The sequence below is a fragment of the Gaeumannomyces tritici genome (assembly GCF_000145635.1).
Source record: "Gaeumannomyces tritici R3-111a-1 unplaced genomic scaffold supercont2.5, whole genome shotgun sequence".
NCBI classification, from domain to species: Eukaryota; Fungi; Ascomycota; class Sordariomycetes; order Magnaporthales; family Magnaporthaceae; genus Gaeumannomyces; species Gaeumannomyces tritici.
In genome coordinates, this window is record NW_008804549.1 from 3,857,928 (window position 1) to 3,872,314 (window position 14,387).

Consider the following 14,387-nt stretch of genomic DNA (forward strand, 5'->3'; position numbering starts at 1 on the left):
ACATTAAAAAAAACACAAAAAAACGCACCAGAGCAAAAACACGTCATGGACACGAAACGCGCGGCGTCGGCGACGGCAACAGCAGCCCAAGACCCCGCGGCGGGCGACGGCGACGACGACGACTACATGAACATGGTCTTCCCCAACGCCCCCACCGCCCCGGAGACGTCGCTGCAGCGGCGGCAGCGCTTCCAGCGCGAGGCCGAGCAGCGCGGGCGCCACAAGTCAAAAGCCGAGCTGGCCGCCGAGGAGGCCGCCAAGCGCGAGGCCGCGCTGGGCACCTCGCTGCTGCGCGACCCGGCCGCCGTCAAGAAGAGCAAGGGCTTCGCCATGATGGCGAAGATGGGCTTCAAGCCCGGCGCCGCGCTCGGCCGCCCGCAGGAGCCACCGCCGCCACCGCCAACCGTGGACGCCGCTGGCAAGGAGGGTAGTGGCGTTGATGGCGATAGTAGTGCCGGGGGCAAAACTGTCGACGGCCAAGACGACGGCAACAACAACGGCGGGGTGTCACCGCCCCCGCCGCCCGCTGCCATTCTCGAGCCCGTCCGCATCTCGGTCAAGGACGGCCGCGGCGGCATCGGCCTGGCCAGCGAGCGCAAGCGCAAGATGGGCGAGGCCGCGGGCGACGGGGCCTCCGCCGCGTCGGCGGACGGGGCAAAGCGTGCCCGGCCCGACGAGGGCGAGTTCCGGGACCGCGTGCGGCGGGAGCGCGAGGTGGCGCGCAAGGAGCGGCAACTGCACGCCGCGCAAAAGGTGGCGGAGAGCATGGAAGAGGAAGGTGAGGAGGAGCAGGAGGAGGAGCAGAGGCCGCGGCGCCCGGCCGCGCGCCGCCGGCCCCTAAAGTCCATCAACGTGCTGTGGCGGGGCCTGGTGCGCGCGCGCGAGGAGGCGGAGCGCGACCGGAGGATGAGGCACGACATGCAGCAGGGCCTCTCGCGGCTGCCGACGTACGAGGACGACGACGAGGACGACGACGACAAGAGGGCGCTGGGGAAGACCTCCACGGCCTACGTCACGGCCGACGACCTCGACGAGGACGATGCGGAGCTCCAAGAGTTCAGCTCTCGGGACGTTGACGACAGGCTACAGGCCGTGGTCGGCCACCTCCGCGAGGCGCATCGTTATTGTTTCTGGTGTAAATACGCGTACCCGGACGGGCAGATGGAAGGCTGCCCTGGAAAGGCGGAGGAGGACCACGATTAAGCCGCGAAGCGAAAGTAAAGTGATCATTAATGTACATTGGGTTGCGCGAACCATCATGGGGGGATACCGTAAGTTCACATCCCTTGGCCGTCTATCAAACATTGGCCAATAGAACAGCCGTGTTACTACACTTTTCTTTAGCAGGGCCCTGCCGCGCCGCTGAGGGCATTTCCGGCACCGTCTTCTTCCTGCTCGCCCTCGTCGGGAGCCTGGGATGGAATCAGAACATCGGCCAGGCCCATCTGCAGAATGGCCTTCTGGTACATGAGCTCAAGCTCCTCGTCCGAGGTCGGCCCGATCTTCTGCAGATAATACTCCTCAACCATGCGAACTAGAATCTCGGCACCTTCTTTTTGGGATAGCTCCTTGCGCGTCGGGGCAGCGTCACTGCCGCCCTTCAGGCTGATATCGTAGGCGGCTTGGACCTGCCGGCTGGCGTCGAAAAGCTTTTTCTTGCTTTGGGCGACGTCGGGGTTCTCGACCAGCATCTCTATGCTGATGGCGTGCCCTGGTAGGCGGTCGAAGACGTCGCGCATCGCCCGTAGAGCGATGATCACTCCGACGTTGTCACCGCACTTTCGGAACGAGTGAAGCACTATGCGCATCAACGCCTGCTGCACTTCCTCCGCCTCAAACGCCCAGGAGGAGCCAACCATGTCGCGGAAAATCTCGCGGCAGATTTGCCCTTCCCCACGCATGACTTCGTCAGTCATCGACCCCCAGTGCCTCAGGTTGATCTCGAGGCTCCTGTAGAGGGCAAAGAATGTGTAGGCGTCTGGCGCCAGTGCGTGCTCTTCGGTGAGGGCTTTGTACACCTCGCGGGCCTTGAGGCCCATACCCTCCTGGTTGTAGGACTCAAGAAGCTGGTTCATCATGAAGGAATCGGTCGACATCTCGCATTTCTGGAACGCCACCCAGAGTCCCTCGAGCTTGGAGTGCAGCCCCCGCTCTTTGTAGTTCTCCGCCATCAGCGAGAAGGTCTCGAGACTGGCCTGCGGCACGAACGTCAGGCCGAGGTTGTCCGGCAGATCTTCGTTCTTGTTCGGTGTTTGCACGAGTCGGATCGGCCAGTCGACGAGTGCCTCGCGCCGGCGCAGCTCGACGAACGCCATGCGAGACCGCACCATGGCCCATGCGAGCTTATCTGCCTTTTCTAGATTCTCGGCCAAGCCCGACCGAAGCCAGGCTCCGATGAGGCCGTTCACTTGGACCTTGGCGGCCAGGATCCCCTTTGTCTGCATGAACTTCAGCACTTCTAATGCGCCGTCGAGGTTGCCTGCTCCGATCAACCTCTTGAGCCACTTGCCCATGAAGAAGTGATTGTTGACTTCGCTCGGCAGCTTCGTGGTTTTGCCGTGCAGATCGATGGCCCCTGAGAACATCATGTCGACAAAGACCTTGAATGCCAATTCGGCCTGCTTTGAGAGCAGGAAGGACGCAACGACCTCGTCGTAGTCCTCCATCTTGATGTCAGGGCCTAGAAGGTCCCGCATCAGCCGGTACGTCTCCCATGCCTTGTCCAAACGCGTCTTGTCCTGAGCACAGGCGCGGATGAAGGTCAACATGAAGCGCGGGTCCGAGGGGCGCGTTTTCTTGAGCAGCTTGTCGAGAGCGCGACCCGCACGTTCCAGATCGCCCTGAATCGAGTGCATGCGAACGCCTAGCGTGAGGTAGTCCTCTCGGAGCTCTTTCGAGTGTTTCGGCAACAAGGAGAAGCGTTTCCATGCTTCGACTGCTTCCTTTCGCGGCCCTTCGACAAAGGCGGCTTCGATGAGGAGGACCTGGCATGTGTCGTCGATGGGTATGCCAGCGGCCCGCATGTCCTTGCCGAGCTGGTAAACACGACCCATGCGGTTCGTGTTCTCCGGGCCATCCCAGGAGAGGAGGCGCCAGAGAAGCTCCCAGATCTGGCGTGGAACCCGTTCCCATGAGTTTTGGAGCAGAGGCCGCGCGAGCGCGTACAGTTTCCAGGTGTCATGGATGTTTTTCCGCCTAATCTTTCCCTGGGCAATCCTTCTCGCGGACCTCTTGAGGTGCCAGTTTAGCTGTATGATCGGTCTCGCGTGCAGCGTGTATATGCCGATAGTGTTTATCTCCTTTGTAAATGGCTTGCATTTGGCAGGCTCCTTCTGCACCTCCTCCTCTGCCTGCTTGGGCACTAACCCTAGTCTTTCGGCAAGCTCCCTCAGCCCCTTGAATGCGGACAGCTTTAGCTGTGCCTCCATCTTGTCGAGTTCGGCTTGGGCTCGGCGTTCCTCGGACTCGAGGGACTCAACAAACTCGGCATTGTCCTTAAGTGGCCGCAGGTGGCCAGGACGGTCCATTTCGAAATAGCGGAACGTGACATTGTTGCCGTCGTCTGTCTCGGGTTCGGGTATCTCTACTCGGGGAATCCGGACCTGCTGGGCCTTCCGCGCCAGTCTGGGAGGTGCCCTCGCCGGTCGAGCCTCTCGGGAATAGTAGCGAGGGACTGGGAGATTAAGGCCCGGCTTTCGGAGGGCGAGGCAGGCCCTGCAGATATACTCGGGAAGGCATCCCAAGTCTCCGGGAAGGCTTTTTGGGCGCATCGGCAAGGTGGCTACGGTGTGCGTCGCAGGCCATTCCCCATCTGCCCGTGCTGAGATTCGGTGCAGAAGCTTCTCTTAGTGCTGGCGTCGAAAGACTCATGTAGCCACTTCGTCTCCACGATGAATCTTTTTTTTCCCCCCGTCTTCCACATCCCACCACAGCTTCCTGCACAGCGGGAGCTTCCATCTATAAGTGGGTCATACTCCTTATCTGTTCCTGCGGATAAGGAAATTAACCATTTGACCCATAAAAAAGTCTTGGGTGGGGTCGCGAAAAGTTCAAGCCTCGCGCAACGGAGCCGACGACAGGTCCAGGATCGCTCAATTGCCTGTCTTGGCCGCCACGACCGAACATTTCAGCGTAAATAAGCCACTTGAACGTGTGCCCGTGTTCTTCAGACCCAACCAGGGACCGATAACAGGGAATTATCTGTTGCCTGCTGCAAGGCGGCGTGCGGGCGCGGTGATACGAGAGCGTGTGAGGGAAAGAGATCAGGGAACTTGGGGAGCCCAGCTCGGGTGGCTTTCTACGTCTCTCACGATGGCGACCACATCTTCCGCCCCCGGCTACGTCCGGTTCACGGGCCACCGAAATCTCACGCAACGACTCGTTCTGTCAACCCTTACGGGAAAGCCGGTCCACATCTCGGGAATCCGCAGCTCGTCACCGACCGCGCCCGGCCTGGCGCCCCACGAGATCTCCTTCCTGCGCCTGCTTGAGGCCGTCACCAACGGTAGCTCCATCCAGATCTCCTACACCGGAACCACCATGACCTACCACCCGGGCCTCATCACTGGCAGCGTCCCCGGCGGCGGCGCCTCGGCCCATGGCGACGTAATCGAGTACACTCTGTCCGAGACGAATCGCCGCGGCATCTCCTATTTCCTCATCCCGCTCGCCCTGCTGGCACCCTTCTCAAAGGCACACATGAACGTGCGCTTCTCCGGCCCAGGCGTCATAACAGCTGCTACGGAGCTGGGCGACATGTCGGTAGACTCGTTCCGCCTGGCGATTCTGCCTCTATACGGCCTCTTCGGCATTCCGCCAGCACGGATCGGCCTGCTGGTCAGGCAACGGTCGTGCGCCGGCTTTGGCGAGCGGCGTGGCGGCGGCGTCGTGGAGATGCGCTTTGCCAGCCAAGTTCGGCTACCGAAGACGCTGCATATGAACCGAAGCCCCGGCAGGATAAAACGCATCGGCGGCGTTGCCTACTCCACTGGCGTCTCGGCTTCTAACAACAAGAGGATGATACATGCGGCCCGGTCTGTCCTCAACGCGTTGACGGGAGAGATCAAGATTGGAGAGGCATCCCCAGGAAAGGACGATGCTAGGAACAAAATCGGCATCGGTTTCGGTCTGAGTCTCGTGGCCGAGTCCAGCGTCCCCGGAATCGTCTACTCGGCCGACGTGGTGTCGCCAGCACGCGGTGGCGCGCTGCCAGAAGACCTCGGCGTTCAGTGCGCACACCAGCTTCTCGAGGCAATCGCAAAGGGAGGCTGTGTCAGCTGGGCAGCGGCGCGGACAGTGCTCACTCTCATGGCTATGGGGTCTGAGGACGTCGGTCGCCTCAGGATCGGCAGCGACGTTATGGACGCAGAAACAATCGGCCTGGCAAGGGACCTGAGGAAGTTTGGTGCCAGCAGTTGGGGCTTTCGACCGGTTGGCGAAGACGACACAGACGACATGATGGTGACAGTAAAGGGGGCTGGCGTCGGCAATGTGGGACGCAAGATAGCTTGAGCCAACTGGAACGATACAAGAAAAATAATTATTACAAGAAAAAAAAGGGTATATGGGCAACCCGAAGCCCAATACGAGAAACCGAATGGGGGGCAGAAAGATGACGTGTGCCGCTACACCATGCCGCCTCCTTGCTGCTGTTGTTGCTGTTGCTGTTCTCTTCGTTGTGCACGGAGCCTTATCAGTCTCGACCTTGGCTCCGCGACTAGGCGAGCCAGAGTCGTAGCATATCCGATGCTCTGTAGCGACTGGGCAGTGGCGCTCTGGTAGTCATTGCTGGCTGTGCGGAGGGCATGCAGCACGTGGAAATCACCGAGTACGGCATTCCCAGAGAGCATGTACTCGCGGAGGTCTGGGGGCCGCCGGCGATGTGCCGAGACTTGGGCAGGCTGCGCGTCCCTGCGTGGCGGCAGGGGCTGAAGTTCTATGCCATCTCCTGCCCTGGATGCTCGAGGCGCAGTCCTCGAGAATGCCCTCTCCGTGGTGTCATTGTCAGCCGCCACAGGCGTGGTTGGGCTGGTGGCAGCCGCCTCGGAGTCTTCGCCATTCTGCGCAGTGGTCCCGAGGACTCGCCCGGCTGGCTTGACGACCTTGCGCAAGCGCTCCCTTTCGGCATGAACGGCCAGCATGGTACACTGCAGGGCCAGTACCAACATGTCGAGTAGTAAAAGCTTGAACTTGGAGGTCGGAGCCTTCTCGCCGACGAAGTCGATAATGACACCGCCGTGCAGGTAGCCGCGGGTGGACTCGCCGGCGGTAGGCAGCGAGGTCAGGAGGTGCAGCAGCATGCACAGGAGGTTTGGAGCCAAGACGGCCACAACGTGGGGCCGGTGTGTCGGCATCAGCAACACGAACTCGTCCGACTTTGGGCTCAGGAAGAAGGACTGGACAAGCACGCGCATGAGCAGGCGGAAGAATGAGCAGCTGCGGCGGATCAGCAAGGATGCGCAGACGGACGAGAGGGCGCCGGGCGCGGGCTTACTCCATATAGTAGAGGGCGCAGATCTCGGCGTAGACGAGAGCATCCAGGTTCGTCATGAGATGGGTCATGAATAGGAACTTGCGATACATGCCGGCCTTTCGCCTCTGGGCGGCCGACTCTGGCGGCGACGGCAAGGGCGGGTCCGAGTCCTGGGCAGGGTCTCGGTCGGTGACCAGGCCGGATGGCCCGGTGCCCTGAGAGCTCGAGCCGGCAGCGGCATCATCATGGTTCATAGCTTGTCAGGCGCTCATGCCCGGGATTCGGACTCAATGCGTTGGTGCCGTTGATAGCGCGAACATGTCCCAGCTGCGCCTTGGATGAGCCGGAGCGAGCGGGTTTGAACAGGGCAAAGAAGGGTCGGGGCTGGAGAGAGATGGGTGTACCCTCTGGGGGCTGCGGGCATATCATACGGAATTGTTAGCTTCCTGACAGACATGGTCGTCGGCTTTTCTCTTGGAGCTGCAAGAGCAACCCCACCCCAGGCGGGTGGAATTGTGGGTCACGGCGGGCAGTGAGTGGGGCGCCCCCTTTCGCCTCGAACCAGAGACAACCTAGCTCTGACACAGGCAGGCGTCTTCGCGGTCCGTCTTGCACCCCTCCTCAATGCGGTGCCCCGCCATTTGAGCGCACGATATTGTGTGACGCATGCCCGGCGCAACGACACCCGTGCCGCTTGCCCGCCGTTCCTTCTAATTCCGCCTGTGATTCATGGGACGACGAATTACAACCATTTCTTGAGCGGCTGGTGAGTCAAACACAAAAAAAAAAGGGCGAGGCAAAAAGGTCGAGGGACGACCTACTTAGAGAAAGCGCGTGCTCACTGACCTACTTCCTTATAGAAGGAACTCTTTCTCTTTCTCTCTCTTTGCCCTAACAACCCAACAAGCCACATCTCGCTAGCCCGCCATGTCGGCTTCAAATAGCCAAGGCTCCCCCTCGGGAGACCTGGCGTTGGACATCCTGACGGCCCTTTCGCAAAAGGAGCCCATCCTTACTACCGACACCTTTCCCGATACCAAGTTCGTCGAGCTCAAGAGCGCACTCGACAGGCTCAGCTCGCGGTCCATGGTGGCTTACAAAACCATTGACCGGGAAGAGTGCCTCTTGGAGCCCGAGGCCGAGAAGATCGCCGCCAGTGGCAGCCACGAGGCCCGCGTTTTCGAGGCATTGCGCGCTGCTGTCGAGGGTCTGACTGTCTCAGAGCTTGAGCAAGCAGTCGGAGACAAGGCCGTCACCAAGCTGGGCCAGGGCAAGGCCTTCAAAGAGAAGTGGATCTCCAAGTCCAAGGACGGCAAGAAGCTTATGGCTGTGGTAGGTCCTCCCGTCGGCCCAAATAGCGGTCGTGCGAGCCAACACTAACGCACCTTGTCTCTCTCCCTCGCGTAGGCCGAGTCGATCCAGGACGTTACGCGCGAGCAGCTCCTCACTATTCAGTCCTCGCGCACCCACCCTGACCCCAAAGTGCTCGCCGATCTCAAAAAGCGCAAGCTTATTAGGTCGCAAAAGGTCATCAGCTTCGAGCTGTCCAAGGGCCCCAAGTTTGCGCTAGAAATCGCAAAGGAGGAGACGGACCTCACGGCTGAAATGTTGGCCTCGGGCGCCTGGAAGACGGCCACCTTCAAGCCGTACAACTTCAACGCTCTAGGCGCCAACCAGGATGCCGGCGCCCTGCACCCCCTCAGCAAGGTCCGCACCGAGTTCCGTCAGATTTTCTTCGAAATGGGCTTCGAGGAGATGCCGACAGACCGGTACGTCGAGTCGGGCTTCTGGAACTTCGACGCCCTGTACGTGCCCCAGCAGCACCCCGCCCGCGACCTGCAGGACACCTTCTACATCTCGGACCCCAAAGCCGCCGACCCGCCACGCCCCTCGTCCAACGACGCAGCCTCGCAGGCCGGTTACGACGAGTACTGGAAGAATGTTCGGCAGGTACACGAGTCGGGCAAGTACGGATCTATAGGCTACCGGTACCCCTGGTCGCCCGACGAGTCTCTGCGGCTGGTGTTGCGAACGCACACGACGGCTATTTCGACGTCTATGCTGCACCGCCTCGCTAGCACCAAGGGCCCCGACGGACGCCCGCCGCCCGCGCGCTACTTCTCCATTGACCGCGTGTTCAGGAACGAGACTGTCGACGCTACGCATCTGGCCGAGTTCCACCAGGTAGAAGGCGTCATCGCCGACTACGGCCTGGCGCTGGGAGGCCTCATGGAGTTCATGGAGATCTTCTTCAACAAGATGGGCCTCACAGACCTGCAGTTCAAGCCCGCGTACAACCCTTACACGGAGCCCAGCATGGAGATTTTCGCATACCACCAGGGACTGGGTAAGCTAGTCGAGATTGGCAATAGCGGCATGTTCCGCCCCGAGATGCTCGAGTCCATGGGTCTCCCCAAAGACATGAGAGTCTACGGCTGGGGCCTGAGTCTGGAACGCCCAACCATGATCAAGTACGGCATCTCCAACATCAGGGAGCTGGTGGGTCACAAGGTCGACCTGAACTTCATCGCCACAAATCCGGCAGTGAGGTTAGACAAGGACTAAGCGGCCTGTCGCTAGGCCGGGACAACTTCACTTCTCTTCTTGGGCCTGTGGCATTGTAGGGCTATATATGGTGCTTATTTTCATGGAAGTGCCTTGGACAGAGTTATAAATGTTGGTTCAACAAGGCCTAGGGAGGGAAGGAGGCTAAAAATGAAGAATAAAAGTAAACAAAAACACAAAAAAAAAGATTAAACGGCACATAAAGAGAGAACTTGAAGGGATGTTGGAGTCCGTAGTCAGCTGGATACGAGCTATAGCTAAACTCTAGAATGCATTGATTGAGGACTACTTTTGCTGTTGGATATTGGCCATTTCATTGCGCTCAACCTAAAGTCGAAGATTATGGAAGATGACGACCGAGCAGAAAAGGCGTTGATCTGGGGGTTTTTACCTCCTCCGTTGGAGCCCGTTAGTATTCAGAGATACTGAACTTGTGAGATGGCGTGGTACAAGGGGGCAAGGAAGCGATGGTCCTTTACTCCTAAACTTTCGTGGTTTCCTTCCTTTTTGCCGGGTCGTATGCCGGATCCCCACGCCTCATCGCCACCAAGCCAAAAGGCAGCCAAAACGCCTGCTCAGAACTCGCGCCGCCGTTTATTGTACCGCTCTAGAGATTATTTCACACAGCCCCTGATCAACCCCGGAATCGATACCTCCTCCTTACTCTTAGCAGGCAAGCGCGTAAGCGCACCGGCATGGGGGCGTGCGGTCTGAACTGTGCTAGACGCCGTGCGCGTCGGGGCGGTCCCGATCGCCATTTGCGTTTAGCCTAACGGCAGCAAAGCGCTTAGCAAGTCGTTCATGGGAAGCATCCTTTGCGGAAGGATCACGACCAGGATGCTGGACGGAAGAGCCAGAGGCAGAGCGGGCAGAAGCAGCAGAAGCAGTAGCGGACAAGTCTTGGTCTTCATCCCGCCTGGAACGGGAGCGCTTGGGGGGTCTCTCACCAGTCGATTGCAGAATAGCCAGCAGCGTCTGCCAGCCGGTTGTGCTGCGCAATTGGAATGCATCGGCCAGGTCGCGCTGCGTGGCCACACGGCAGAGCAGGTTCTCTTCATCCTGTATGTTTGGAGATGCAATATTAGTATGTTGGTTGGTATCCTGTAGAAATCTGGCCTTTCGGGGGCCATAGGCTAGGACTTACCTTAGACAAGACTCCCATCTGGTGCAGGAAGCAGAGAAGGTGGAAGTCGGAGACCTGGAGGCCTCCTGTATCGGCTTTTTGGTGGACCTTGAGGGCTTTGGATGCCGATGAGTGCTCCTGACTCTCGCCCATGTACTCGCGATTCTCGATGGGGAAGCCCGAATCAGTGAAGATGGGCTTGGCCGCGTCCGGGAAGCCATGGGTAAGGGTGACGTATAGGTACTCGACCGGGAACGAGGGCTTTGCGTTCTCTTGCACGTTGGCGCCGTACTCGTTTATCCTGCGGTAGAAGACCTCGGGTATGTACCGGGTCCTGCTCTGGGATCCGTCGTCCTCCTCCTCTTCCCGCACCAGCATGACGTTCGGATCGGCCGACGGTTCGACAATGTCGGCCCGCACCATCTCGACCGCGTCGTTGGACACCTGGTAAGCTGAGATGGAGATCTCGCCCTGCTCGTTACCAGATATGACGCAGGTGATGAAGTTGGAGCCGAAGCGGCCCGTGTCGCTCCATTTGCTCGACTTGGGGTGTTGCGCTTGCATGCGCGCGGCGAAGCAGACCTCAAGCGACGAGAGGTAGTAAGAGTCGGCGTGCCGCTTGCAGATGACGGAGCCGTCACCAGCGCCCGCATCGACAAGGTCGGTCCAGACGGCGCCGACGGGCTCCAGGCCGCAAAATCGTGCCACCTCGTGGACGTCCTTCTCATTGTCCCAGGGGTTCAACGAGACACCGTCCGTCTCGCAGACCTGGGGTGGCTCGTAGATGGCCTCTACAACCGCCTTTATACCTAGGGGTACCACGTCGTACTCTGTATACTTGCCGTAGAGAATTCCGAAGCGCTGGCCACCCGACACACGCCATGCGTTGATAAAGGTATCCACGATGGGCGGCGAGGCGAACTCGACATGGTCGACCATGCGGAAGGTCTGGGGTTGCAGGATGATGGCGCTGGGCTGGCACTTAGTGCAGATGCCCTCGGGCCACTGCGGGTGGCCTGATGGACAGTCGCGCTTGACGCGGTAGTAGGGCTCGGCGAGGGGTGGGATGAAGGAGCTTCCTAGCTCGGGCTTGTTGGTGGCCGCGTTGATCTTGCGCAGGTGCGAGTGCATCGACAGGTACTTGATTTTCTTGTCGGCCATGTAGCTGGCGTTAAAAGGGTCGAGGGGCTGGCAGTAGTCGCACATGCCCTTGGGCCCATGGCGACACATTTTGCCGTCACGCTTGCGCGGAATCTTGCCGTCCTTCTTGTCGAGCCTGTCGTCTAATGCGGACTGCCGAACAGTCTCCCAGGGGTTCTTGATGCGCTCAGCGGTTGGCGAGGCGGGTGCGGGTAGGGGGTCTATGGGGTGGTCCTCTGTTGGGAGGACGGGCTTGCCGTTCAGGCGGTTTGTCGAAGACGCAATCTGGGCGGCGCCATCGTCGGGGCCGTTGGCGACATCTGAGCCCTGATGCTTGTAGTCTATAAAGATGAGGTCGCCGTGGCTGCACAGTAGCGGGCAAGAGGGCTGTTAGCTGGGCTTTCTTGTGGGGGTGGGGTGCTTTGAGCGCCAGCGTACCTAAGACCTATGGCTCCCACGGGGTACTGCGCAATGTCTTTGAGGAACTTCTTGTCACCCTGTGAGCCGGGCGCATTGGAGAAGGTGATGGTGGAGGGGTCGATGGTGGAGGGGAGCTTGGGGAGCAGCTGCGGAGAGGGTGGCCGGCGCGGGTTAGCTCGCTAGCCTAGGGCAGGGACAGGCGCGGCTTCCGCGCACCCACCTGTTCGCAGAGCTTGGAGAAATTGTCCTTTTTGTCGACCTCGAGGCGCAACATGCCGTCGGGCCCGCGTAGCCGCAGCAACATGGTGGGCAAGACGAGGGGGCTACCAGCAAGGTTGTTGTAGTATGCAGGGATCTCACTCGCTGCGTGACGATGAGGCTTGAGTGTTGGAGTGCTGGTGCGCAAAGCGTTCGGGCTTCGTCGTCGGTCGGCGCGGATCTTGTGGAAGAGATGGAATGCTGGTGAGCGTTGGTTGGTGTGTGGTTTGCCGGCAGAGAGTTTGGTTTGGTGTTGTGTAGTGTTGAAGCTTGAATATGCTGTCGGAGCCAGAGAGATACCTCGCAGCCTTTCAGGTACCTCCTAATTACGTCGTTGCCTCTTCTGCCTGGTAAAGCCAGAGGGACGTTGTGGCGGGGTGCCCAAGCTTCAGCCGACAGCGCCAAAGTGGGGCGGACGGGGTCAGGCCGTGCTTGGGAGAAGTGGACACATTGAGAAGCCACATCTAAGAATACCTTGCATGATACATGGCGTCGGTCCTAGTTGTCATCTTGGAATAATTTCTGTCCACATCCTCCGCAAACGTCTCGCTGCGCAAACACGACCCGACACGACACGGCCTTTACTCCTGCAGAAACAGAGAGCGTATCGACCACGAAAGAACAACCTCTGGGAAGACCACAAGAGAAAAGCGGAACGAGCGTGCCAAACGGCGTCCCGCCACCATGTTCGGCATAGACTGGCTGAGCCTAGTGCTCCCCTTCTCCTACATCCTCGTCCTCGGCGGCACCTTTGTTACCTTTTCGACCGTCTACAGGAAACGGAAGGCCAGTAAGTAGCATGTCCTGTCCCCTCAGGCTGCCGAGGTGCCACAGTTCGCTAACGCGCTCTTGTCCTTGCCTCGCTCAGCGCAAAGCGCCAATCTTGCGCCCTGGTTCCCGCCGCACCTGCAGCGCAACATCTACCTCTCCCTGCTCCACCTGGATCCCGAGGATGGGAGCGGGAAGGGCCCCAAGGTCCCCGAGAGCGTCCTGCGCGCCGCCCTGTTACGCCGCGCCGTCGAGGACATCCACCGCATCATCCAGATCCGCACTGCCAAAACCGCATGCAGCTCCCTGCTCGCCAGGGGGAGCGTCGGCGACGACCTGTGGCAGCGCTTCAGCCGCGCCGAGAAGGAGATGGAGGAGGAGCTGCGCGACGTTGTGATGGAGGTGAGTTTGTTTGGGCGCATCCTCTCGCGCGCCGGCTTCCCTTGAGCCACTCATTAAAACCGGCCGAGAAACTGACGTGTTGGTGAAACCCCTCCCCTCATCGCCAGGCCAATGCGCTCGCTCCCAACTGGGGTCAGACCATCTTCCAGTCCGCCAACGAGATCGCGGCCAACACGGTGCTGCGCAAGCGGCTCGACGAGATCCAGGCGCAGGCCGAGTCCGAGAAGGCCTGGTGGGACAAGCGCCGGGCCGCCATCCAGACCGACTTTATGAAGGAGATCGACGCTGACGACGACGCCTCGAGCGTTGCCGCCAGCGACGCCAAGGCCACGCCCTCGTCCCCGGTCGTCACCAACGCGAGCAGCACCAAGACGACCAGCAGCGAGGACGACGGGGTCCTTGTTGATGCCGCATCGCGCGCGTCCACCCCCGCCCCGCCCACCCCTTCCAAGAAGAAGAGGGGCAGGAAATGAGGGCCGAACCGCGTCGAGAGATGAGGGCGTCTTCCTTGGTTTTGTTCTTTTTTCAGCCTCGGTTGACGCACACGCACGGTTCGGACTGCGGAACCGGGAGAGGTGACGGCTTGGCGTCTCCTACGGCCAAGGTTGGTGATATTGGTTGCATGGGCAGACTGGAATCTGACGCATGGCGTTTAGGGGAAGAAACTGGCTTTTAAACGTTGTATATCACATGGCCCAATACCTTGGCTGGTACCGTGCCTGCCGCACTTTTAGAGATGGCCAGCAGGGAACACCACATCGAGCCAGAGCGGTGTAAATAAGAGTGCTTACATTTTTGTTATTATTCTTTGTCCTGGCGTCTTGCTGCTCTCAAAAACATTTCTAGCGCAGGCGATTAGATGGGGAGATTCACCGTGGTGGTGGTTTAATGGAGAGATTGATTTATTACTCAAGGATCGCATGCAATGCTGTGTTGTGTACCCCTTGTTAAAGCAATCGGGATGCGACTCTCGGTCACACCCTAGGGAAAGAACCAGGAACGAGGTTGACAAAGGAAAAAAGGAAAAGAAAAAAAACAAAGGGAAAAAAACGCCGGATGATTTTTAGTACTCGTGATGTGCCTCGAAGACCGGAACAAAGAAAAAAGCCGTTGCTTGTGGGCCGAAGACGGACACGGCCTCCGTGAACTCGACACACAAAGGGGGGACGAACGAGAGAGAGAGAGAGAGAGAGAGAGAGAGAGAGAGAGAGAGAGAGAGAGAGAGAGAGAGACGACCGA

The 14,387-nt window shown here is 59.5% G+C and overlaps 7 protein-coding genes across 8 annotated transcripts; 4 read left to right on the forward strand and 3 right to left on the reverse strand.

Moving 5' to 3' along the window:
* Positions 1 to 45: 45 nt before the first annotated feature.
* Positions 46 to 1,203, forward strand: GGTG_10250 (hypothetical protein; the record flags this gene model as incomplete). Its single annotated transcript, XM_009228121.1, has 1 exon — positions 46 to 1,203. One exon carries the CDS (start codon positions 46 to 48, stop codon positions 1,201 to 1,203), a length of 1,158 nt encoding a protein of 385 aa, XP_009226385.1.
* Positions 1,184 to 3,982, reverse strand: GGTG_10251 (hypothetical protein). The gene has a single exon (XM_009228122.1). It carries the CDS (start codon positions 3,768 to 3,770, stop codon positions 1,341 to 1,343), a length of 2,430 nt encoding a protein of 809 aa, XP_009226386.1. The 5' UTR covers positions 3,771 to 3,982; the 3' UTR covers positions 1,184 to 1,340.
* On the reverse strand, positions 3,911 to 6,915 carry GGTG_10252 (hypothetical protein). Its single transcript, XM_009228123.1, has 2 exons — positions 6,494 to 6,915; positions 3,911 to 6,435 (listed from the first exon to the last, which is right to left on the reverse strand). Exons 1-2 carry the CDS (start codon positions 6,724 to 6,726, stop codon positions 5,625 to 5,627), a joined length of 1,044 nt encoding a protein of 347 aa, XP_009226387.1. The 5' UTR covers positions 6,727 to 6,915; the 3' UTR covers positions 3,911 to 5,624.
* GGTG_10253 (18S rRNA biogenesis protein RCL1) lies at positions 4,041 to 5,684 on the forward strand. Its single transcript, XM_009228124.1, has one exon. It carries the CDS (start codon positions 4,312 to 4,314, stop codon positions 5,509 to 5,511), a length of 1,200 nt encoding a protein of 399 aa, XP_009226388.1. The 5' UTR covers positions 4,041 to 4,311; the 3' UTR covers positions 5,512 to 5,684.
* A 216-nt stretch (positions 6,916 to 7,131) lies between the features above and the next one.
* Positions 7,132 to 9,369, forward strand: GGTG_10254 (phenylalanyl-tRNA synthetase subunit alpha). The gene is made up of 3 exons (XM_009228125.1): positions 7,132 to 7,238; positions 7,333 to 7,804; positions 7,880 to 9,369. Exons 2-3 carry the CDS (start codon positions 7,400 to 7,402, stop codon positions 9,035 to 9,037), a joined length of 1,563 nt encoding a protein of 520 aa, XP_009226389.1. The 5' UTR covers positions 7,132 to 7,238; positions 7,333 to 7,399; the 3' UTR covers positions 9,038 to 9,369.
* Positions 9,293 to 12,319, reverse strand: GGTG_10255 (the record flags this gene model as incomplete). 2 transcript variants are annotated; one of them, XM_009228127.1, is made up of 5 exons in its annotated part: positions 9,293 to 9,806; positions 9,985 to 10,096; positions 10,182 to 11,664; positions 11,739 to 11,866; positions 11,941 to 12,319. In XM_009228127.1, 5 exons carry the CDS (start codon positions 12,022 to 12,024, stop codon positions 9,802 to 9,804), a joined length of 1,812 nt encoding a protein of 603 aa, XP_009226391.1. The 2 variants fall into 2 exon arrangements, with proteins under 2 accessions (XP_009226391.1, XP_009226390.1); XM_009228126.1 differs by having other exon boundaries at positions 9,758 to 10,096; positions 11,941 to 12,024.
* Positions 12,320 to 12,465: 146 nt separating this feature from the next.
* On the forward strand, positions 12,466 to 14,064 carry GGTG_10256 (translocation protein sec66). Its single transcript, XM_009228128.1, has 3 exons — positions 12,466 to 12,768; positions 12,847 to 13,148; positions 13,256 to 14,064. The coding sequence occupies exons 1-3, from the start codon at positions 12,663 to 12,665 to the stop codon at positions 13,619 to 13,621; spliced, it is 774 nt and encodes a 257-aa protein (XP_009226392.1). The 5' UTR covers positions 12,466 to 12,662; the 3' UTR covers positions 13,622 to 14,064.
* The last annotated feature ends 323 nt before the right edge of the window (positions 14,065 to 14,387 follow it).